The sequence below is a fragment of the Kogia breviceps genome, chromosome 9, assembly GCF_026419965.1.
Source record: "Kogia breviceps isolate mKogBre1 chromosome 9, mKogBre1 haplotype 1, whole genome shotgun sequence".
Lineage (NCBI taxonomy): Eukaryota > Metazoa > Chordata > Mammalia > Artiodactyla > Physeteridae > Kogia > Kogia breviceps.
The window spans coordinates 29,562,687-29,589,276 of NC_081318.1; the positions used below are offsets into that span (position 1 = coordinate 29,562,687).

At 36.5% G+C, this 26,590-nt stretch overlaps 1 protein-coding gene across 11 annotated transcripts in view; it reads right to left on the reverse strand.

Annotated features, from left to right (window-relative positions):
- The window catches only part of CPED1 (cadherin like and PC-esterase domain containing 1), a 306,695-nt gene that overhangs the window by 187,522 nt on the left and 92,583 nt on the right, over positions 1–26,590 (reverse strand). For all 11 annotated transcript variants that reach the window (XM_067042285.1, XM_067042284.1, XM_067042281.1 and 8 more), the window contains 2 exons: positions 19,405–19,537; positions 18,043–18,211 (listed from right to left, as the gene is read on the reverse strand). In XM_067042285.1, the coding sequence (XP_066898386.1) occupies positions 18,043–18,211; positions 19,405–19,537 (302 nt within the window). The remainder of the gene's footprint in view (positions 1–18,042; positions 18,212–19,404; positions 19,538–26,590) is intronic.

Genomic DNA, 26,590 nt, shown 5'->3' on the forward strand with positions numbered 1-26,590 from the left:
GAATTAAAAAAATACAACAAACTAGTGAGGATAACAAAAAAGAAGCAGACACAGATATAGAGAACAAATTAGTGGTTACCAGTTGAGGGGGGAGGGGAGTGTGGGGGGGAGTGGGAGGTACAAACTATTGGGTGTAAGGTAGGCTCAAGGATGTATTGTATAACACGGGGAATAGAGCCAATATTTTGTAATAACTGCTCATGGAAAACAGCCTTTCAAAATTGTATTAAAAATTGTAGTTCTCTGTATTTGTTTATATATGTATAATTAATTTTTATCTGTATTTCACCTACTATTCAACACAAGAATAAACTCCAGAAAGCAGGGACTTTGTCTTGTTTGTTACTATATCACTTGAACCTAACACAATGTCTAGCATATGAGACACTTCATATGAGAAGTTCCCAGTAAATATTTGCACAAGGAATCAAAAAACTCATTTAACCCATAGGCAACTAGTCCTATTTTTCAGATAGAAAAAGTGGTTCAGAGAGGTTGAAAGACTTGCCTGAGGTCACACAGTTGGTACAAGGATCTTCCTACTGCACATCCATATCTAGGCCTCTAGAGCTCATGCTTTGGGATTTTTGTTTTTAGTTCTGTAGATCCAGCACTATAGATCCAGTACTAGTGATTTATTTCTCTCTCCTTTAGAGTAAAAATGCAATTGGATATATGTTTCTCACTCAGCCTGAAAGAACATCATCGTCTTATTCATATTTTAAAATCACATTTCTTTTTCCTTTAACGGTAACTCCTTGAAAGCATGAAAATGTAACATAGTTCCTCAGCATAATGTTTTTCTTCCTTGACTTCTGAGTTTAAAGTAATAATTTCACTCTCTGTGACTTGAATACATATTCTTTATGTAGATGATTTGGGTAATCAAGCACACGGGAAAATTCTCATGCCTTTCAAATATATCTGGAATCAAATTTCTGATAGAAATCAATTTAGAACAGTACTTTTTTAAACAGGTAAAGGAGGCCGTGATGGCTAGAACTATTGGATTCTGGAAGACTAGACACCAGGCATCGGGAAGCTGGTTTAGAAGGGGACACATACCACGTATAATATAAACACAGGGATACCAGGAATTCCTCTCTTGTTTGCAGTACCTTTCTCCAAATGGTAAAACTTGCTTCACAGAGCTTCTAATAACTATTCATAGTTTCATAAGTGGAGGTGAGGGAGAGAGGGAGGGAGAGAGGACAAGCTGTTATGAGACAGAGGATAGAGTGGGGGGTATGGGGATGCTCCATATCAGGAAATGAGGAAGTCAGAGAATGACTGCTTAATTGGAAGATGCTCCAAAGAGACAGAATTTACAAAAGCAATGAAATATGTCTTTATATTGCAGTACATATAGAATACAGCAAGGTGCGTGTGTGCAGAATCCTGAGAAAGAATCCATCTTTGTCTGCCTTAGTAACATTCAGAGAAATGAAAGAGAAACTTTCAGTTCCACCTCACAATATTAGGTCATTTATATAATTCAAAGGAATTCAGGCTAAAAACCGATTTGAAGTTCAGGTTGAAATCAAATAGAAGTACACACAGAAGATATGTGGATAAAAATAATGCACTCTCAGATGCTGAGTCGAAAGTGCTAGTGCTAACTTTACAGTAATTGAAAAAAAAAAAAAACCTATGTATTGCAAAATGTCCTTAAATGGAAAAACAATTCCAGTGACTTACAAATGTTGATATCATTCCAAATAATTGTGTGACCTAAGCAATTTAAATTGCACTGAAGATTTACCACCATTCAGAATCTCTACTTAGCAATATAGCCTTACTACCACAGCATGGATTATCAAATAACTTTTTAAAAATAAATATGTATATTCCAGTGAAAGAAATGGTCAAAGATTTGCTGTCCAAATATTTTTGCTTTCTCTTTTTCTTTCACTATTGGACAGTGCGGGCAATACCTACAAAGACCACTTGGGGGCAATACAGTATTTTTGTTGCGTCACATCACATAGCTATGTAGGTTTCAGAGAAGATTGCTGTTTCTTTCAAATTTGAAGGCCCATTTTAATATACGGGAGGGAAAAGGCTGTATTTCATTTTAAACGTACAATGCATAAATCATATAAGACAAATGCAAGTCAGATTTTCTCCTGAAGGGAACAAAAGTCTGTCTTCTTTTAGGAGACAAATCAGTCTTACCTAGTTGGCACATTTGGGAATATTTTATATTTAGAATTTTTCACAGCTTTAGAGATAGATCTCAAAGAATAAAGGAGGGGCTTCCCTGGTGGCGCAGTGGTTGAGAATCCGCCTGCCGATGCAGGAGACACGGGTTCGTGCCCTGGTCCGGGAAGATCCCACATGCCGTGGAGCAACTAAGCCCGTGAGCCATGGCCGCTAGGCCTGCGCGTCCGGAGCCTGTGCTCCGCAATGGGAGAGGCCACAACAGTGAGAGGCCCGCATACCGCAAAAAAAAAAAAAAAAAAAAGAATAAAGGAAACTGTAAATAGAAATGTTTAAAATGATAAACATATAGTGATCTTCAAAATGTACTGGTGGAAAGTTATTTTGTTTCTATACCTAAAGTGAAAATGTAAATATCACCTGTCTTCTCCACTGGGTATATATTTTAGAATAAACTTAAGCATTAAGGTAATTAATTTTTGACGACATTTACTGCCATTGTCCTCACTGTTATTACTTTGCACTCACATCACACTTTGTAAAGGGGTTATTTTTTTACTGATTATTCTTTTCAGCAATTTGATGAGTGGAGTCTCTATTCCAAGCCATTTCTCTCCCCTTTGTCTGCTGAATATTAAGTATTGTGTCAGGCACAGAAGGTTTTTCTTTTGTAAATCAAAAATAAACATAATCTCTTCTTTAAAGAATTTTACATGTATTTAGGCAAGTAAATTTTTCTGCTTCGTTTTTGTTCTCTTGATTCTATTTACTTTATCTAATTTTTTTCTCTCAATATATTTTCCTGTCCTCAGAAGATATTTAACATTACCACAGGGATGCAAAACTCAGGTGAGCCTTGTTGTCAAAGTCTAAGAATCAAGGCTTATGAAATTAAATTTGGTAACTCTCTTGGTACCTTCTCAGAAGTGAAAAAAAATCAGGAAGATGGCAGGGAGTTCTGCCTTAATTCATGGGTCCATTACCCAGATTCATCTTAACAAATCCTTATCATATGGAGGGTAGTGAAGGAAGAGATTATAGCTGCTCTGCCTTTGAACATCTTTCTGGGTTAGCTAGCTCATCTATGGAAGAAATAATGAGAACCTGAAAAATTAAGATGGTGTTCCCTGCGGATGCTTAAACTACTTTGGAGCACTGCTTACAAGAGTCCTCATTTTTCATGCTCAGTTTTTACTCTAAACCCTAGTTTATTTTATAAACTTCTGATCAGCGAGGTGTACCAGAAATTAGAGCAATAAGTGTACGAGATAACAACAGAAAGAGGAAGAGCCTCAATAAACTAATTTATAAGAGCTTCTGTGATGTCCACAGGCCATCCACTCCTAGGCTCCAGTTTGGAGAAATGACACGATCTTTGCAAATCCTTAACTGGGCATCTTCCTCATCCCGACACAGGCATCCACTAGATGGCGCCAAGGAGAAGGGGGCTTTGAACAGGACAGGTAAAGGGGGACGGGGAGCAAAGGAGTAGGCAAATACACACCCTAAACCCCAAACTACCACTGAGGCCTTCCCTCTTCCATCTCTCCAGAATCCTGAACGGATTCACTTACTTCACCTGATTTCACACTGAAGTCCCTGAATATCAGTTAACCTCCAGTTTTCTGGATGGATAATTAACACTTGTCCATCAGTTTTCTTGCATTAAAGGAAATAATACTTAGCAAATTTATTCATTAGGGTTAAGTTTCACCTTTATGTTGTCCCTACAATGCATATATATAATGTGTCCATATCAGATAATTATATCAGTTCACTATGTTAGTTCAGAAGAGATGACATAATTAACAAAGATGGTATATAGTTCATTATATTTATCTTCTGTTGCAGAGCCTACTCTAAAATATTTCCCCATAAAACACAGACCTACTAGAGCATGGCCTTGAGGATATGGGGAGGGGGAAGGGTAGGCTGTGACGAAGTGAGAGAGTGGCATGGACATATAGACACTACCAAGTGTAAATTAGATAGCTAGTGGGAAGCAGCCGCATAGCACAGGGAGATCACCTCTGTGCTTTGTGACCACCTAGAGGGGTGGGATAGGGAGGGTGGGAGGGAGGGTGATGCAAGAGGGAGGAGATATGGGAACATATGTATATGTATAACTGATTCACTTTGTTGTAAAGCAGAAACTAACATACCATTGTAAAACAGTTATACTCCAATAAAGATGTTTAAAAAAGTAAATAAATAAAAATAAAATATTTCCCCAAGTTTCAGTTTTTAGCAAGTTACAATTAACAAGATACCTTTAATAAAAATGATAATGACAGACATTCATTCACTGATTAATATTTTTTGAGGGCTTCCCTGGTGGCACAGTGGTTAAGAATCCGCCTGCCAATACAGGGGACATGGGTTTGAGCCTTGGTCCAGGAAGATCCCACATGCTGTGGAGCAACTAAGCCCATGTGCCACAACTACTGAGCCTGCGGTCTAGAGCCCGTGAGCCACAACTACTGAAGCCCATGTGCCTAGAGCCCGATCTCTGCAACAAGAGAAGCCACCGCAATGAGAAGCCAGCACACTACAACTAGAGAAAGCCTGCGTGCAGCAACGAAGACCCAACACGGCCTAAATAAATAAAGTAAGTAAATTTTTTAAAAAATATATTTTTTGAGTGCCTGGCACTCTCCAGATTTTGCCTGCAGTTCTGAAAGCTTAGGTTCATGTATTTAAATGATCACTTTTGATCAAGTAAACATGGCCATGATTAATGAATAATTTTCTTAGGCTAATAATCCAGGTTCAGTATTAAGAATAAATGAATGTACAAAATTACCTGAAAGCCATTTATGGAACAAAGATGGAAATGAATGAGTGAATAAAATGAATGAATAAAGGAAATTTTTCAACACAAGAGACAAAGTTGCCATGAGCAGCATCAATGCCATCAACGGCATAAAATTATTTTGCATTTATGCTTTAAAATCCTGGGCAGTTGCAAAATAATCATTCTTTTTCTAGAGCTAACATATACCTGAAATAATATTTAACTTCAATATGGGCTGATTAGATAAGTGTTATTTTGCAATTATTATTTAGGTTTTTATTGTAAGTCAGCTCTCGTCACATGTTTATTCAATTTTATTCTGGTTATCTATAATTTCTATTTATATAAAATCATACTTTAAAATGAACACCCTGATGCAATTTTTAAATTTAATCCAAGCAAGAGTTAAACCAAGTAATACATCAACTCTTTTTACAAACTCCCAGAAGCAGGCTTTTATTCACGTTCCTTCTACAGCTGACATAAATCTCCTGGGCCTACAGAAGGGCCAGATGCTCACTGAAGAAGTCTTTTACAAGGTCTGCTCCATAGTCTGCAGTTTTAGATGTAAAATGAAGATCAGGAGAAGAACACTTCCTCAAGTTGAAAAACTATAATGTAACTTTATACCTGCTTCGAAAGACATTACTCATTTTTACCTTGAGAATATATGAGCTATCTCACCTGACATTATGAAAGGCACTGTATAAATATTGACGACAAATGAGGCTAACTTTATCCCTACAACTGTATCATGTTTCCAAAACTGAGTAAGAGACATATGCATCTTTTAAAAGGGGTCCTTGTAAATAACAGCATGCCCCTTTTTGCCAAGGTTCACTCTCTCCTCTGTGCACATTTGCTGATTGCATCGATATGAGAGGGAACTGCGGGCACTGGAAATGGAAGAATGGTCCCCCAAAGGCCAGTGCAGTCGTGGTAGAGAGCTGGTGATTTGGAGACTGGGCAGGAGCTTGCTTTAACTTTGGTTTCCACTGGAGGTGATTCTCATAGATACTGACATGAGCAAAGACGGCAATGTCCTGTGTTTTCCCTTTTCTATCAAAGTGGCCCTGCCCAGAAATTCAGATGATGACATCTGCCTATTACATTTCCTGGAAAGCCACTAGAAGATCATTGCAAAATACAGGGCTGAATTAGAACGGCTAGGGATTAAATATCCTTGGGCAATTTCTTCACATGGTTAAACAATTTTAAATGATCTTTGATTGAATTCCACCCAAGCATTTATCAAGAGCTGATTACATTCAAGGAATTATCCTCATGTAACCTCTGAATATCAAATATCAACAAAAGAACATCTTCAAATATGGAATGGCTGGGCTTCCCCGGTGGCGCAGTGGTTGAGAATCTGCCTGCCAACGCAGGGGACACGGGTTCGAGCCCTGGTCTGGGAGGATCCCACATGCTGCGGAGCAACTAAGCCCGTGAGCCACAACTACTGAGCCTGCGCGTCCGGAGCCCGTGCTCCGCGGCAAGAGAGGCCGCAACAGTGAGAGGCCCGCGCACCGCAATGAAGAGTGGCCCCTGCTTGCCACAACTAGAGAAAGCCCTCGCACAGAAACGAAGACCCAACACAGCCAAAAAACTAACTAACTAAATAAATAAAATTAAAAAAAAAAAAAAAAGAAAAATATGGAATGGCTGATCAAAATACAAATTCATTTAAGTTATGTCTCAACTAGAGAAAATAAGGCTTTGGATAGGCCTTCCTGCCAGAAGTCACAAATCACTCCAGCCATACATTTTCATCAAAGCAGTCAGATATGATCACAAGTATATAGAATCTCCAGACATCATAAAGAAGTTATAGACAGGAGAGTTTCCTCTCTGCTGGATAACTTTACAATGGATGAAGGGGTAACTTGTGACTTTTTACTCTAAGAACCAAATTTAAATTTCTTGCAGTTAATCTATAAGACTTGCATATAAAAACAGCCATGGATGTATTTGACTGAAAGTTATAGTTACAGTGTCTGTGGAACAGTTCTACTCTTCAATGCATAGGTATAACTGGAGTGTTTTATAATTGAATTGAGAGTTTTTCAGGGAAGAAATGTTTGAATAAAATATTGCTTGCAGTTGAATTTATTATATTCACCAAGAAAATGACATTGCTTAACAGCAAGCAGCAAAAATGGTGGTTTTAAAACTGGATCAAAGGATATAATAATCAAATGTTGCATTTGCTATTAATTTTCTTTCTTCTCCACCTCCCTTTACATTTAGATGGAAACATCTAACACTTATATTTTAAATTATTTTTACTGTACAGAAGGGGATTTTAGAAAAGTTTAGTTTATAAAACTTCTATTTCCATTATTTCTCAAATTTGCATTAATGATATTTTTCAACTCTCTCCAAAGTTAGAGTACATAAAGTATCTCAGCAGCAGACATAATTGGAAATAAATGAGCTCATAGTTATATCTGTTATTACTTTCATACTCCTTTAGCTGCCAGAATGTTCTATAAATGGCCACCAATAACCAGTTTAGTGGGCTTGCCTCACTGCACAGTGCATAAATCACTACTGATTTAACCGAGTAATTTAGCCTTTGGATTCAGGACTCAGTACAAACACACACACACAAATTATGTTTTGTGGAAATTTAAGAACAGTATTTAATAAAACATTGATATCACATGGTTAGTCTTTACAGTGGGTTTTGGTCTTGTCCTCTATTTTAGCATTGAAAACCGTTTCTATGTATTTTTTTCACTTCTAAAAATATCACAAGGTAGTTGTATTTTGGAGAATGGTTAAGTGATTTAACAGATAAGTATAATCTATTTGTTTTAACTGAAGCTATAAGTACTTCAGTTGGGTAAATAAATAGACCCTTGTTTTCTGAATCTATCTGTAGCATCAAGTATAACTTTGACCTCTAGAAGGAAATAATTGCTCTCTGGCACATTAATCCAGGAAGCTGCACTACCTCCCTTTGAGAGCAGATAAAAGTACTGTCCAGAATAATCAGGCAAGATCTTGAAAAGACAAATCTCAAGGAGAGGATGAAAATGACAAGAACTGCATGCTTTCCCATGCTACAACTGCAGCTCGCATCTGTCCTGCAGACATGACAAAGATACGAATAACAAACAAAGCAGTGAACAAAGCATGAAAATCTAAAGAAAACCAAATCACAAAGAGCTTTCTTTTCATATGACTTTTCTTCAGGAAATACATAAAAACTATCACAAAGAAAGCATATCATTTCTACCGGTCATTGCTACAGGGGTTGGGGGATGTGGTGCTTAAATAAAGAAAAAACAAAACAAAATTTAAAAACAATTACTTGGACTATCTAGGAGCTTCAGTTTCCCATCAAGACGGTGAACTGTTATAGGTTAAATGAGGTTAAAGTATGAATTTAACTAAAGAACAAATGAAAACTTGTGTGAAAATGATTTTGAAAGATATTTTGAACTGGCGTGGCCAGTGGTGGCAGTGGGCAGGGATTGCTGGAGTTTGAGGAGGGTGTTGCCAGAGGTTTCTTTGAGAGGACAGTTTGGAGGAAAGCATTTTTGTTTCCTCCTGCCTCCCCCTGTGGTCCCCTAGGACACTTCACTGCCTGCTCTTTCCCTGTTAAGGATGTGAAGCCCACCCCAGGATTCAGGTTGCTGACTGTCCTGCTCAGATGAGGAGGTGATGAGACGTCTGGGATTACATCACATCTGGCATTCACTCCTCTACCCTATTCTCTCTCAAACCCCAAGTTTGATGGATTATAATGAAGGGGAGTGCCTCCTCCCAGGGCTTTTCTATCTAAGAGGTTAGGGAGTGAGATTCTGACCAAGGAAGTCACCTGATACCATAGCAGCAGATTGAAGTGATCAAAAGTGGTGTTACAATGCCTGGAACTCATCCTTATACCTCTTTTGGATTTACCTGGCCTTCCCCCAATATGATAATGGTGAGAATAAATAGTATCTGCAGGATAACTTAAGCTCAAAGGAAAAATAGGGTACAAATGAAAAGTATAGCCACCTAGAAAGAAAAGCAACAAACTAAATGCCATATATACGCTCCTAAAACTAAAGGACAAGGGTATCTGTGGCAATGGATAGCACATTGGACTTCTAAAACCAATGGGTTAGGAATTTAAAATAAGCATGATTAATATACTCATATTAGAAATTATGGAAGATAGTAGCAAAATGAAATATTAAAGAAGATCATTAAAAAGAACCAAGAGGAAAAATAGTAAGAAATCAATAGATATAAGTAGGGCTTCCCTGGTGGTGCAGTGGTTGGGGGTCTGCCTGCCGATGCAGGGAGCGTGGGTTCGTGCCCCGGTCTGGGAGGATCCCACATGCTGCAGAGCGGCTGGGCTTGTGAGCCGTGGCCACTGAGCCTGCGCGTCCAGAGCCTGCTCTCCGCAATGGGAGAGGCCATAGCTGTGAGAGGCCCACGTACCGCAAAAAAAAAAAGTAAAAAAAGTAAAAAAAAAAAAAAAAAAAAAAAGATATAGGTAAAAATGTGCATAGTTCTCAAGTTAAGGGGTATCAGCACATGAAGGAAGGGGTCAAAAACTGGACAACAGAAGAAAGAAAGAAAAAACAGTGAGCAAAAATATTCCAAGAAATAATGGAAACAAATTTCCCAGAATTAAAGAGTAAAGACTTCAGGCCCAAACTGGAAACACAAATAAGAAAAGAAACAAATCCAGGGGGATGTTTGAACAGTTTAGGGGACGTGAGGGTGATAAATTCCTTGATAAAGTTTGGTTAGGTTTTTGTTTTGTTTGTTTGTTTTTTGCCGTACGGGGGCCTCTCACTGCTGTGGCCTCTCCCGTTGCAGAGCACGGGCTCCGGACGCGCAGGCTTAGCAGCCATGGCTCACGGGCCCAGCCGCTCTGCAGCATGTGGGATCCTCCTGGACCAGGGCACGAACCCGTGTCCCCTGCATCGGCAGGCAGACTCTCAACCACTGCGCCACCAGGGAAGCCCAGGTTTGGTTTTTTAAGAAAACAAAACAAAACAAAAAGAATATTTCAAGCAGAATTAAAAATCTACACTGTAGATCTACACTGCAATGTGGGGAAGTAGTGTAGAGAGCAAAGGATATTAGTCTTAAGGGGGCAGAGTGGGAGATATTAAAAATTTAAGAACTTAATAGGAGAAAATAAGCATGAATGTATGTCTTAAATGAAGGATATCCACTGTGTGTTATATTAAGAATGTATAACTTTTAAGCTGACAGAAGAAAATTCAATCTTTACAGTGAAAAGCAGGAAAAGATATTTTAAATAAAACAAAAAGAATGCATTGAAAAATTTAAAAGATAAGATGGTAGTCACAATCTAGGCAAATCAGTTAAAAATCATAAATTAAAAATGAAGATTCTCAGACTGGATGAAAACAATACATTCCAAAACTATATTGACCATTTAAAAATACATTTACTACAAAGACATGTAGAAAGGGTAAAATTAAAAATACATATGGTAAAACAAAAATATGAACTAAAAGAAAACTCACAGAAATCTTAATATATGACTAAAATAGAAATTAAAGCAGTAGTATCCTAAGACAAAAGAAAGCTAATATATACTGGTTAAAGGAACTATGGAGAAAGAAGTTGTACCCATCATAAATAACAGGTAGCAAACAATATAACTTAGAAATAGTCAACCCACTGAATGGCAGGGAGAAACAGACCAACAACTGTAGTTGGAGATTTTATTACATTCCACTTAGCAACTATCAGATCAAGAGGAAAAAAAATAGGTATCTGCAAAATATGATTAATAAGAGAGCCTTTAACTATTAATATACACAGAATTTCTATACCCATATAGAGTTTTTCTTTTCAAGCACCCATGGAAGATTTTTTTAAATAGAAAGATTATTAATAAAAGAAAGCCTAGATAAATTCCAAGATAGCAGTAGCATACAGGATTTGTCCTCTGATAATAATGAAATATATTAGAAATTCATAACAAAAGGATAGCTGAAAAAGAATCCTTTGTTTATAAACTGAATAATATGTTATTAAGTATCTTGAATTAAACAAGGCAATCATAAAGAATATTAAAAAATAATTAGAATTAAATAATTCAAAATTTATGGGACATGACTTAAGCAGGACATAAAAGGAACATATAGCTTTAGCCATTTTTACTAGGAAACAAAAAATGTTAAGCATAAAGGAGGCAAACATTCAAATACAGAAACTATAAAGAAACAATAGAGCAAACAAACAAAACACTAGAAGCCAAGAAATGACCCAAATAAGGGCATAAATCTGTGAAATTGGGAACAACAACTTCAAAATGATGAAAATGATTAACAAAATAAAAAACTAGTTTCTTTAAAAAGATTTAACCAATTCTAAAAAAAAACTTCTGACAATTCTAATCAAAAAATTTTAAAAAACACATATCTACAAAGGACAAATTAAAAAAGATGAAATAGCTATAGACACAACAGATACAAAAATCAAAACATTATAATCAACTATACACTAAAGAATTTGAAAATTTGACGAAATCGGTCACACCCCCAAGGTTGCCCACTCTCACCACTATTATTCAACATAGTTTTGTAAGTTTTAGCCACGGCAATCAGGGGAAAAAAAAGAAATAAAAGGAATCCAAATCAGAAAAGAAGAAGTAAAACTGTCACTGTTGCAAATGACATGATACTATACATAGAGAATCCTAAAGATCCTACCACAAAACTACTAAGCTAATCAATGAATTTGGTAAAGTAGCAGGATACAAAATTAATGCACAGAAATCTCTTGCATTCCAATACACTAATGATGAAAAATCTGAAAGAAAATTTATGGAAACACTCCCATTAACCACTGCAACAAAAAGAATAAACTAGCTAGGAATAAACCTACCTAAGGAGACAAAAGACCTCTATGAAATTAAACATGATACAAACAGATGGAGAGATATACCATGTTCTTGGATTGGAAGAATCAACATTGTGAAAATGACTATACTACCCAAAGCAATATACAGATTCAGTGCAATCTCTATCAGACTACCAAGGGCATTTTTCACAGAACTAGAATAAAAATTTCACAATTTGTATGGAAACACAAAAGACCCCCAATAGCCAAAGCAATCTTGAGAAGAAAAACAGAGCTGGAGGAATCAGGCTCCCTGACTTTATTTTATACTACAAAGCTACAGTCATCGAGACAGTATGGTACTGGCACAAAAACAGAAATATAGATCAATGGAACAGCATAGAAAGCCCAGAGATAAACCTATGCACATATGGTCACCTTATCTTTGATAGGGGAGGCAAGAGTATACAATGGAGAAAAGACAGCCTCTTCAATAAATGGTGCTGGGAAAACTGGACAGGTACATGTAAAAGAATGAACTTAGAACACTCCCTAACACCTTACACAAAAATAAACTAAAAATGGATTAAAGACTTAAATGTAAGGCCAGACACTATAAAACTCTTAGAGGAAAACATAGGCACAACACTCTATGGCATAAATCACAGCAAGATCCTTCTTGACCCACCTCCTAGAGAAAGGGAAATAAAAACAAAAATAAACAAATGGGACCTAATGAAACTTAAAAGCTTTTGCACAGCAAAGAAAACCATAAACAGGATGAAAAGATAACCCTCAGAATGGGAGAAAATATTTGCAAACAAAGCAACTGACAAAAGATTAATCTCCAAAATATACAAGCAGCTCATGCAGCTCCATATAAAAAAAACAAACAACCCAGTCCAAAAAGTTGGAAGAAGACCTAAATGGACATTTCTCCAAGGAAGATATACAGATTGCCAACAAACACATGAAAGGATGCTCAACATCACTAATCATTAGAGACATGCAAATCAAAACTACAATGAGGTATCACCTCACACCGGTCAGAATGGCTATCATCAAAAAATCTACAAACAATAAATGCTGGGGAGGGTGTGGAGAAAAGGGAACCCTCTTGCACTGTTGGTGGGAATGTAAATTGATACAGCCACTATGGAGAACAGTATGGAGGTTCCTTAAAAAACTAAAAATAGAACTACCATATGACCCAGGAAACCCACTACTGGGCATATACCCTGAGAAAACCATAATTCAAAGAGTCATACCAAAATGTTCATTGCAGCTCTATTTACAATAGCCAGGACATGGAAGCAACCTAAGTGTCCACTGACAGATGAATGCATAAAGAACATGTGGCACATATATACAATGGAATATTACTCAACCATAAAAAGAAATGAAATTGAGTTATTTTTAGTGAGCTGGATGGACCTAGAGTTTGTCATACAGAGTGAAGTAAGTTGGAAAGAGAAAAACAAATACCATATGCTAACACGTATATATGGATTCTAAAAAAGAAAATGGTTCTGATGAACCTAGGGGGAGGACAGGAAAAAAGACGCAGAGGTACAGACATGGGGAGGAGGAAGGGTAAGCTGGGATGAAGTGAGAGAGTAGCAGTGCCACATACACACTACCAAATGTAAAATAGATAGCTAGTGGGAAGCAGCCGCATAGCACAGGGAAATCAGCTCAGCGCTATGTGACCACCTAGAGGGATGCGATAGGGAGGGTGGGAGGGAGATGCAAGAGGGAGGGGATATGGGGATATATGTATATGTATAGTTGATTCACTTTGTCATACAGCAGAAACTAACACACCATTGTAAAGCAATTATATGTCAATAAAGATGTTAAAAAATAAATAATAAATAAAAAATAACAATATCAAAAAATACTCTAGGGAACTTGAAATAAACTTAAGCAAGACCATATAAGATCTCTGTGGAGAAATAAAAACTAAACTCTAATAAAAGACGAGTAAAATGACCTGAATAAATGGAGAGATTTAATATTATGAATAATCAACTCTTCAAAAATTAAGCTAAAAATTCAATGTGATTATATTGAAATTCCAGTAGGATTTTTTTGAATTTTTGAATTTTATTTTTTTATACAGCAGGTTCTTATTAGTTATCTATTTTATACATATTAGTGTATATGTATCAATCCCAATCTCCCAATTCATTCCACCACCACCACCACCACCCTTGCCACTTTCCCCCCTTGGTGTGCATATGTTTGTTCTCTACAGCTGTGTCTCTATTTCTGCCCTGGAAACCAGTTCATCTGTACCATTTTTTTAGGTTCCACATGTATGCTTTAATATACAATATTTGTTTTTTTCTTTCTGACTTACTTCACTCTGTATTACAGTCTCTAGGTCCATCCACGTCTCTACAAATGACCCAATTCCGTTCCTGTTTATGGCTGAGTAATATTGCATTGTATATATGTGCCACATCTTTTTTATCCATTCGTCTGTTGATGGGCATTTAGGTTGCTTCCATGACCTGGCTATTGTAAATAGTGCTGCAATGAACATTGGGATGCATGTGTCTTTTTGAATTATGGTTTTCTCTGGGTATATGCCCAATACTGGGATTGCTGGATTGTATGGTAATTCTATGTTTAGTTTTTTAAGGAACCTCCATACTGTTCTCCCTAGTGGCTGTATCAATTTACATTCCCAACAACAGTGCAAGAGGGTTCCCTTTTCTCCACACCCTCCCCAGCATTTGTTGTTTGTAGATTTTCTGATGATGCCCATTCTAACTGGTGTGAGGTGATACCTCATTGTGGTTTTGATTTGCATTTCTCTAATAATTAGTGATGTTGCACAGCTTTTTATGTGTCTCTTGGCCATCTGTATGCCTTCTTTGGACAAATGTCTATTTAGGTCTCCTGCCCATTTTTTGATTGGATTTTTTAAATATTGAGCTGCATGAGCTGTTTATATATTTTGGAGATTAATCCTTTGTCCATTAATTCATTTGCAAATATTTTCTACCATTCTGAGGGTTGTCTTTTCGTCTTGTTTGTAGTTTCCTTTGCTTCACAAAAGTTTTTAAGTTTCATTAGGTCCCATTTGTTTATTTTTGTTTTTATTTCCATTACTCTAGGAGGTGGATCCAGTAGGATTTTAAAAGTATAATTGATATTCTAAAATGTTTATGAGGAAATAAACGCCCACCACATAGTTAACGATCTTGAAAAGAAAAAGTAAACAAGAGGCACCTCCCGTGTCAGGCATGAAGACATACTTATACTGCCAAATTAATAAAAAAGAGTGTGCCAACTGGAACTGAACAAAGACATCAAAGGTGGCTCCACATACGTATGGAAACTTATACAACAAAAGTGATGTCAGATTCATAGGAAATGATGAGTTTTTAGCCGTGAGAATGGAATATTTAGAAAAAAAGAAAAAAACTGGATCAGAGGTGATCTCTAGTTGAATTAAATATTTATACATCCAGGGAAAATTATAAAGGTAATAGAAAAAAATGGAGAAGCACACCTTTGTGACTTAGAGATAAGAAAGGATTTCTGAAACTAAATCCCCAAAGAGGAACCATATGGAAAAATTAATTTGATTAATGAATTGAAGATTTCTAATAAAAAAATAACACTGTGATAAAGTTAACAGAGAGAGGACAAATTGAGCTATTTGCAAGAGCAAGATAACACTTTTCACCTGTCACAGCTGGAAAAGGTCAAATGTTGGCCTATGTGGGTGTATGGAAACTGATACAGACATTTTGGAGGGTGAGCTGGCATTATTTAATTCTATCAAGTGAACCTGTATCTTATGCCCCAGCCATCCCAGTTCTGGGTATATGCTCTTCAGAAAATCATATGCAGGTTCATAAAGAGTCAGATACAAGGATTTGTGCATTTGAAGTATTGTCTGCTTTAGCCAAGAGCTGGAGCAATCCAGATGTCTATCACTGGAGCAGTGGGGAAGTAAACTATAAGGGAAAACACATCACTAATACTGCAAATCCGTGAAAAAGTAACAGAAGATATACACATAGCAATGTGGAAGGTTTCTTCCTAAAAATACATAGTGCTGCATTTAAAAAAATAGTCAGAGGGACTTTCTTGGCGGTCCAGTTGTTAAGACTCTACGCTTCCACTGCAGGGGTGGGGCATGGGTTTGATCCCTGGTCAGGGAACTAAGATCCCACATGCCGCACGGCCAAATATATATATATATATATATATATATATATATATAGAAAAAGAAAAAATATCTAATATAATACAGTTTATATGCTAAAGATACTTGCATGCATAACAAAATAAAAATGCTTATTTTACAAGAATATGCACAAAAAAACACACATTAAATCATTATAATGATGGCCTTTGAGAGGAAGGATAATTAAATGGGAAACAGCAATAAAATGTACTAAATAAAACATAAAACAAGAGAGGAGGCTTGCACACACAGATGTTGCAAGTTCTACAAGGACAGGGATTTGGGTCTCTGCTCAACAAACATTTGTTGAATACATGAATGTGACATGAATAGAGGATTATGAGTCTTGTATCTCTCTATATCTGAGTTCTAGTTATTTGGTTGAATCATATGAAACTGTAATTTTTTGTAGGTCAAAAATGGCCAATTGTCAACAACTGCATACAATTGAACTTAATAGAAAAGGGCAACTGGGGAATAATTAAAGTTTCTTAGGGAAATATAAACAGCCACTGTGAAGACTTGTAGGAGATAACATGAAAGACAAATCAATTTAGATTCCACTTTTTCATGATCAAAAACCACTTAATACTGATATAATTGGGATGAGATGATTGTCTTTAAAATAAACCACCCTTAAGACCTAAGTCATTAACACCATTTCCTTAAAATATCAGTTACCTATTTTACTAAGTAATGTAACATCTGCATCTTTTGTCATGCTTATCTGTTTTTTAATTGACAATTTTTAAACATACCATTTAAAAATGTTTGATTGTTGGAAGATTTTCCAAAACTTAAAGTTCAGTTTATGTAAGAAAAATTCTGAAAACTATCAAGTACAGTCACTTTTAAATGTCTCAAAACTATAAAAGCCACTTGTGCCTTTTTTTAATACCATTTTTTATGATTAAAATACAAAAACCTGTACATATTTAATGCATAGAATTTGATGAGTTTAGATATAAGTATACACCCATGAAACCATCACTACAATCAAGTCGTAAACGTTATCTATCCCCTTCAAAAGTTTCTACCCACACTATTTATTTATTTATTTAGTGATAAGAACATAAAATCTATCCTCTTAGCAAATCTCAGTATTATTAACGATAGGCGCTATACTGTAAGTCGATCTCCAGGACTTATTCACCTAGCATAACTGAAACTTTATACCCTTAGACTAACACCTCCCTATTTCCCTCTTTCCCCAGCCCCTGGTAACCACCATTCTATTCTCTGCCTCTGTGAGTTTGACTAGTTTAGATTCCTTCTATAAGAGGGATCAGATAGTATTTGTTCTTTGAAGGCATCTTTGATCTTACAGAAATAATTGTTCAGAAAACAGATAAGAGGAAGTGGGAAGAAACTGAAAGAATGCATTGTGTGCATTTCCCCTTAACTACACTCTGAAGAATTATTTCTGTAAAATCAGAAACTCCTTAAAATTTATCAAGTATATTCTCACTGGACCTTATTTTTGAATGAGCTAACCTGAATTACCTCTTATAACTAAACTTTTGGGAGGTTATTATTAAGTTCTACCTTGAAAACTTTCTCCTCATGCTTTATGTCATGGCTGCTATGTTAGGCACCCTTGACAGTGTTGTTTTTTACTCAGCAAATATTCCATATTGAATGGTGAAATGAAATAAGCATTATGCTTCCTAAAAATGAAGCAAAAAGCATAAGGGCAAAATTATATCTTTCTTTGTTGCACTGACTACATTTTTCTTGAATGAGTGGAAAGTCAAGAAAAACAGACCACAGCTGAGAACTAGCTCTACAATGGGTCAAAGAACTGAACTAAAAAGATGAATTGAGAGAAAAAAAAGATGTAGCCTTTGTGATCCCTAGTGAATTAAGCTGTTTCTAGTTCATTTTTGAACCTGCACCTATTAAATGAAAATCTCTGCTTGCAGCAATAAATTGATACAATCTTTGCTCCTTGGGATTTGATAATCGTAAAGGTCGGAGAAAGGCAGCCCAACTCACTTTACTTATTATCTCCAGTATACTGTGTGGGAAATAACTGCTTCAGTGGAAATTTTACCTTGACAGTGAAGCGTTTTTTCTTTGGTGGATTCCAAACCGTGCCAGTCGAATGAATGAATGCACGCAGAGGAGTTAAGGATGTCACCAGCACATACGCTTTAAGAATTACAGATAAATCTTTGGCTCTCATGAGTGTTTCTTGTGGAGCTAGGACTGTGGTTTGATTCCTAAAAAATTAAAAATATAATTAAAGGTCCATAATTTGGGGTGAGTATGTAATTTATAAATTGCCTCAGAGCTTTGTACACCCCATCTCTCGTTCACTGGACCCCAGCTTTCAGTGTATGGGTTGCCTTAAACGATGTCCAAAATTGTACCTAAAATGAGGCTTAAAGATCTAAAAAATTTAAATTAGTCACATCTCGTACCATCCCAACACAAGTGATACATATAAAAGTTTAGGATATCCCTGAAGTTTTCCGGTTCTGCCCTCTTCTACTTTCGCTCTATCTTATCCTCCACAAGGAAAGATACTGTTTCTCAATAGTGGACAGGCAGGTCACCAAAAATATGCCAAAATACTTTCCCCACTAATTTGATTCTACCTAATAACCTGCACCACAGATAATTAAGGGTTATTAAGGGATGAAGTATTAGGAAACACTTCAGTCTAAAAATGGAAAAATAACACTAGTTAAATATTTTGTGATAAAACAAACATACTTTCATCATAAATGATACCAAAATATATAACTATTTTCTGCATCATATTTCTATATTTCAAATATCTAAGTTCGATCAATGAAAAGAGTGTGCTATTTCAACTTTTGAAGTTTCTATAAGCAGAAATGCATATGATTCTTCAATAAAAACTATTAACTGTGGAATATTACCTAATAATTATAAAATTACATGGGGCAAACTATTTTGTGTCGGGGATAAGATAATTAAAATCTCTTAATTTTTCACTATAATTTATCTACATGACAAAATCCTTTCCCTGGAGGTAACTTGAATAACTTGGTACCCTACAGTTGCTTTCTCAGAGCCATAAAAAAATAATAATAGAAAAAAATCCTTCAGCCATACTCGTAGACTAAGGCATGTTATTTGAGTATAAAATGGAAGTTAAAATTTTAGTTTCACATGGCCAAGGTTTTAAATTCAATTTCCATTAATGTAACTTCCTGGATAAGAGTCCTATTTACCCAAATGTTTATTCTATGGCAAGAGAGATTTGAATTAGTGTAGCAGAAAATCGATGGTGGCATTATTTATTAAGAAGAGATAGCTGAAAATTTATATAACAGAACCTAATAATTCAAACATGTAAAACCCCCAGATGTGTTTGGTGCTTTTCTCTTATTAGCTATCTCTTAAAATGCATGCTTGACATAACAATTCAAGATGATTAGCTTACAGCTGTTCATGTCTCCAGTCCCCTGGTTTCCACATATATGACTTCACTGTTTTTAAAAGGTGACTTGAAGTACTCAGCTTTAATTGTATGCTCTGATCCAGACACACTGAGGGGCTCACCGGAAGTTGCAATTCTGAAAAGATTCAACAGAGCAAAAAACAGTCATTCTATTGTTTCCTTTTGGAGTGGCTTCCATAATAGAGTCTGCTGTGTTAAACTACTGAGTCCAAGGGAAATAGGCTGCAAATTTTCTCCCCATTCTGAATCAAGGTTCAATCCCTCAAGCATGAAGGCATGTTTAGAGGGGCATTTGCTTTGTAGTATGTTATCTTACTACAGACTAGAAAAACAATTATAATAACTGATTTCAAATTTTCTTCTCAGAAGGGGAAGTAGATATGATGTTTCCTTCTGTCCCACACCAAGAGGGTCTTTCTTCCATACAGCTAGGAGATGCTCTCTCGATTAGGGGATGGTGGATGCAGGAGCTGACTTCTGTTTGTGGTGAGAATTTTATATAGATAACTTGAGTTGATTTCCTGAAAATACAGTCCTTCACATGCTAGAGTTTGTCATGCTTCATGACCTTGATAACCTCAACCAGAGTTCTTCATTATTTTGTAAAATATTATTTAGTGGGTTTTTGAAGTGTGTAAAAGTAAAGACCAACAATAATGACTTATTTCAGAACACTAATATTGATACTTTTAAAAAATAGATGTATGTACAAGGTTAGAAAAATCAAAGTGTACAGAAAGCTATCTAATGAAAGAAAATGCATCCAACAATCCACGTCCTTCTAGGACTTCTCCCTATGCTTACACATTCACTTTTGAAGTCTAGATAAGCAACAATGGATAAGATACATATGATTCTTCAATATATAAATTGATATAAATATCAATATATCTATATAAACCTATATATGCAGATATTTCTGGGTTTTCTTAATTATCCAAAAAAGACATAATGATCTATGTCTGGCTTATTTACCTACTAATCCATCCTGGAGTCCTTTCCATATTAGCATATACTGAATTACCTTATACCTTTTAAAATAATTTAATTTAATTTAATTAATTTTTTTTTTTTGGCTGTGTTGGGTCTTCATTTCTGTGCGAGGGCTTTATCTAGTTGTGGCGAGTGGGGGCCACTCTTCATCGTGGTGCACGGGCCTTTCACTGTCGCGGCCTCTCTTGTTGTGTAGCACAAGCTCCAGAATCACAGGCTTAGAAGTTGTGGCTCACGGGCCTAGTTGCTCCGCGGCATGTGGGATCTTCCCAGACCAGGGCTCAAACCCGTGTCCCCTGCATTGGCAGGCAGATTCTCAACGACTGCGCCACCAGGGAAGCCCCCTTATACTTCTTAATAGCTTGGAGTGTTCCGTTAAATGAATATACATTTCATTTAACCATTCCCTTATTGTTGTGTATTTAGATTATTTTTGTAATGTTTTTCTTCTGTTATTTCAAAAATACTACAATGAACGCTCTTATACATCTATTTTGGTGTACTTTTCCAAGTTTATCTAGGGATGAATTCTAATCTATATGTGTAATTGCCGGGTCAATGGGTAAATGCATTGTAAATTTGATCAACATTACTCAGTTGCCTTCTAAAAAGGTTGTCCCAATTTCACTCTTTCCAACAGCATATGAGAGTTGTTGTTTCCTTCCTGCCAGGTCACAGAGCTTTATTTTTCAATTGTACAATTTACCTAGCTCCCCAAATGGAACAAAGCCTTTAAATTATTTTCCCCCTTGTGCACACTACATCAATACTAACACAGTCTAATTTAAAACACTTCACACTCTTAAGTAAGAGTCCAAAGAAGTCAAGCTGTTCCCATATCTCATTATTTAGCACAATATGATCTTTCTCAAAAAATGATAGCCTATTTGTAAGGCTTCCTTATTAATGAAGTTCTAATACATCATAATAAAGGAAATATTCAAATTGCTTGTTTCTGGAGGTGACAAATGAAGAGTCATTAAGGTAATTTCTTTCTTGAGAATCACAACTTCAAAAGAGTTTAAGCATTTATATAAACATTTACACTTGCAGTAAGAAAGTATGCTCTTTTTTTTTTTTTTCACTAAATAGACATTTTTTAGAATTTATTACTAGGGAAAATTTTTTCTCTCCGAAAGACCTAATTTGTAGCCTTCTTTTGTGTAATATGAGAAGAGTGTAATTTCCTCTGACTTCCCTTTTACCCTTGCTACCAGGAAGCACAGCACCAGTTTGAAGCCCAAGCAGAGGTGACTTCGAAAAACCTAGACATATTAAGTGTTTAGGTAGTAGCTCAACGGTTTTGAGGAAGTAGTCAGCAAATATGTCAAAAGAATACATGATTTTCTGTCATCTTTTTCCGGTTTAGTTCAAGTGGAGGAGCCTATAACGTGTAGTTGAAGGAATCCAATATAGGAATTGTCAAGAATATGTCAAATATCCACATCAGCCCCTGAAACTGTGATTGAGTAATAAAATTGAATATTGATTAAAGTAATTTTTACCTTTTGTGATATGTATCAGATTTTCCATTATATCATTCCAGGTTTGTAGGTTACTTTCAACAATTCTAAAACAAATATCAAACAAAAAACCCCACAACTCTAATTAGATGTCCCCTGACATCTAAAATTATTCCCATTTCCCTTGATTACAGCCAAAAATTAAAAATAAGCTCCATTAATATCTTTAAAAACTGTAACTGAGGGGTGGGAGGGAGACACAAGAGGGAGGGGATGGATATGGGGATATATGTATACGTATAGCTGATTCATTTTGTTATAAAGCAGAAACTAACACACCATTGTAAAGCAATAATACTCCAATAAAGATGTTTAAAAAAATAACTGCAACTGCATTTTATGGAGCTTTAATAAATAATAGTGGAAACTTTAAGTACCCTAGGTTCTTATTTAACAGATTCAAAGATTTGTCGTTAATCACCATTCCCTGTATCTTTCATTGGGCATATCTATCAAGGCCCTCTCAATAGACCAGTCCAATCCACTTATTTTAATATTCCATTCTCCTTCTCCCTTGGTCCCCAAACACACAGAGGAGCCTAGAAATCTCCTATCAACAATGCCAAAACTAGCTTCTGTTTTTGGAAGGAATTTGGGAGATGAGGTTCTATTTAGTCTTCTAAATGGCCTTGTAATTCATTAACATGTACTTATTAACTATTTTCAGAAAGTAATTAAATATGGAGGGCCCAGCATGGGTCTTTTGGTTTTCCTACCCCACACTATGAGGTCTCAATGGGTAGCAGATACAGATGTGAAGTGTCATATGTGCTTTTATTTATTGACTACTCTTGGCTTATTTTAAAGAGTCCTGAAGCCATAACTTGACTGCTCACTCAGAGTAAAAATGAACAATTTGTTAGGGATGTATGAAGATTGCTCTTTTTGTACCTTCTAATATCTGGTTGGCCAGGTCCTGAGTACCTGCTGACTGGTGCAGTTTTCTGTAAAGGAAGATTAAACCTGGGTTTTCATTTTGATTCTTACCAACCAATGCTTAATGGGCTTGTGACATTGTCAAGGAGTCTTCTAGAATCCAGGATGTGATTCTCCAGGAATCTTCTGAACTTCCCACATCACGGAACATAATGTTGATACAAGTGTGCAGTAAATATCTGTTCTAGCAATGAACTAGTTTTGAGGGGTTAAGCTAACGTGTAGTTGGAGAACAAAATGAGCATTCCAATGTATTAAAAATATTTTATTTGGTTATTTATTCTTTCCCTTCTATGTGGCATATAATTATATACATCATAGGCAAAGACTAAACACTGGAAAACACTTGTACTAGCAAATATTATCTGCCAAATTTATATTGTATTTGATTTATTGTTTTGCCCCGTGGCTAATAATTAATAGGAAAGTAATAGTGAAAGTATAATTATATTTCACAAATGTTTAAATATTGTCTTGAATTTCATATTAGTAAGCTAAACTTAGCCAGTATTTTCTTACTTCAAAACTTGCAGTGAAGATAAAAGCCTTTAATTAATAATTGACAACTGGTTTTGAGATTAGAAGTGTAGATAAGTATTTATGAATGCATTAGTTGTTCTTCCTGCCTGAGGACATCTACAAGTCTTACTCCTAAGCCTGCAAAGAACTTCCATGCACAGCAAATATAAATAGAACAATTAATATATGCCCAAACTAAAGTTGTAGCCAGGAAATAACTCTATCAGTCAAAGTATGGATGACATGACAGAGTCAAAGGGATAAGTGAAGAGACTACAAGAGACTAACTAACCAAAATAGATAATCAACAAGGACCTACGATATAGCATAGGGAACTCTACTCAATACTCTATAATAACCTATATGGGAAAAGAATCTGAAAAAGAATAGATATATGAATATGTATAACTAAATCACTCTGCTTTTCACCTGAAACTAACACAACGTTGTGAATCAACTATACTTCAATATAAAATTAAAATTTTAAAAAAGAGAGAGAGAGAGACTATCAAAGAAGGAGCTGATAACAAACACAAGGGTAGAGTTAAGGGGAAACAACACCAGGTAGTGAAGCTCCCCAGGGCTGATGAATGGAAGCTCTTACCATCCCTAGCCCAGGAGGGAGCCAATTACAGATCCAGGCAAAAGGCACAGCTGTGGGAGAGGTCACAGAGCAAGAGTCACGGCCACAGGTAGAGGCACACAGGCACTTCCAGGCCAGGGTCCCACAGGGAAGCAGCCAGGGAATTAATGGCCTGAAGTTCTCTCCCCTAAGCTCTGATCTCCTGCAGGAAGTCAGGGGCCAAGGGAGCCTTGCTGATGCTGTCTGTGGAGGGCAGCTTTCTGGGGAAGGATCTAGAGGGAAGCTGGAGGGTCAATGGAGAATATCCAACCTATACAACCCCTAAACTTGGTCAATACAAATTTGGGCCATGGTCTTCTTACCAGCTACATGTCCTGGAGAAATAATTGTATCTGTATGTGTGTAAATATGTGTGTGTGTGTACACACATAGAAAGAATGAGTAAGAGAGAAATAATATTAGCTTTGATCTCAAATAAGAGCATTTGTATACGGCAGCAGGGAATGGCTTAGGCTAAACCATATGAAATTGTCTTTTGTTAGGTCAAAATGATTAACTATTGATCACGTATCAGCAATTTCATAAGCTTTTCCTTACTGCACTATGGTGGCTATTGAAGGGAAGCTAGTGAGTGCATAAACATACAACTTGCAAAAGAAGATTCCAGAGCTAAAATGTCTGTGGGTAGGAATGACAAAGGAGTGTGATGGTTAATGTTATGTGTCAACTTAACTGGGTCAAGGGATGCCCAGATAGCTTGTTAAACATTATTTCTGGGTGTGCCTGTGAGTGTGTTTCTGGAAGAGATTAGCATTTGAATTGGCGGACTGTGTAAAGCAGATATCTCTCCTCAATGTGGGTGAGCTTCATCCTTGTGGGTCGAGGGCCTGAATAGAACAAAAAGGCAGAGGAAGGTTGAATTTGCTCTTTCTCTAATTGACTGAACTGAGACATTGATTTTCTCCTGCCCTCAGCATAGTGGTTCCCAGCCCTTTAGACCCAGTCTGGAATCTACACCATTGACTCTCTATGCCATCAGCTTTCCTTCATCTCCGGTGTGCAGATGGCAGATGGTGGGACTTCTCAGCCTTCAAAATCATGTGAGCCAATGCCTTACAGTCACTCTCTTTCTCTTCCTCAATAGATAGATATAGATAGACCCAGTAGTCCTTCCCCCCCTTTATTCATTCCAAGACCCCCAGTGGATGCCCGAAACCTAGGATAGTACCAAATCCTCTATATACTATGTTTTTTTCCTATACATAAACACCTATAATAAAATTCTTCAATTAGGCACAGTAAGAGATGAACAATAACTAATAATAAAACAGAACAATTATAACAAAAATACTATAATAAAAATTATATGAATGTGCTTTCTCTCTCTCTCTCTCCAGCCCTCTCACAAAATGTCTTATTTAATGTCTTTTCCAACTTAACTAAGCACTTACTGCAGCTGCAACTTTTGCTGTTTGAGGTGCTTCCACAAAATTAGCACCAATTTCTTTTTCCTTCTTCACAATTGCATGGAAAGGAGATTCGTTCTTACAGATCTTAACAACCTCAGCATACAGTTTTCTCTTTCCTTATTAAGTGGAGAAACTTTACTTAAAGGAAGCACTTTACAGCTTCTATTTGGCATATCCAAATTGCTAGCATCACTACTCTTGTGCTTTGGGGTCATTATTAAGTAAAATAAGAGTTACTTGAACACAAGCACTGGGATACTGTGACAGTTGCTCTGATAACCAAGACGGCTACTAAGTGAGTAACAGGTGGGATACAGGTGGGATGGAGTGAGATGGTGAGAGATTTCATCACGCTGCTCAGAAAGGAGTACAAATTAAAATTCATGAATTGTTTATTTCTGGAATTTTCCACGTTATATTTTTAAACCATGAGTGACCACAGGTAACTGAAACCTCGGAAAGTAAACCACAGGTAAGGGGGCCCCAACTACTGGTTGTTTCTCTGGAGAACCCTGACTAGCACAAAGGATGATCTTGAAATCACTCAGTGAGTGTTTAGCATATGCTTTGAAAACAATAGAAGCACAGTCCAAATTCTTCCAATTCCTAGAAGAGGAAAGTCCTCACCACTAAAGGTTTCTTCTTTTGCATGATGATGAAAAAGCAGAGCAGCCAGCCCAGTGGGTACTAAACAAATATATGCTGAATGAATAACTAAATGATTTCTAAAGTCCTTTCCAATTTAAACTTCTGTAATCCTGGATGAAAAGTTGTGTTATATTTTAAATATATGCTATATACGACCTAATGGAGAATATAAGTGGCAAGGGCCCAAAGGCCAGAGCTGAAATGTGGTCCCTCTATGAACTCAGCTGTGTTCCAGCAATCATGAGTCCTCTGCAGGATCAACCAGCTATTATATTTGCATGAGGCCCAAAACACCTCATAGAAGACTATAGTTGGACCCTCTTTAAGTTCCCACACTCTGAGAAAGTATTTGGGGAACATCAACGACCCCTTCACCTCCTGAGCAGTGCACAACATAGGGAGGAAAGACACCCAAAGTAGAGTCAAGGTCACAAACTTGATCACTCATTGGCAGTTAGAAAGGAGGGATTCTTTTTCAATGCATCAGAGGGTTTTCT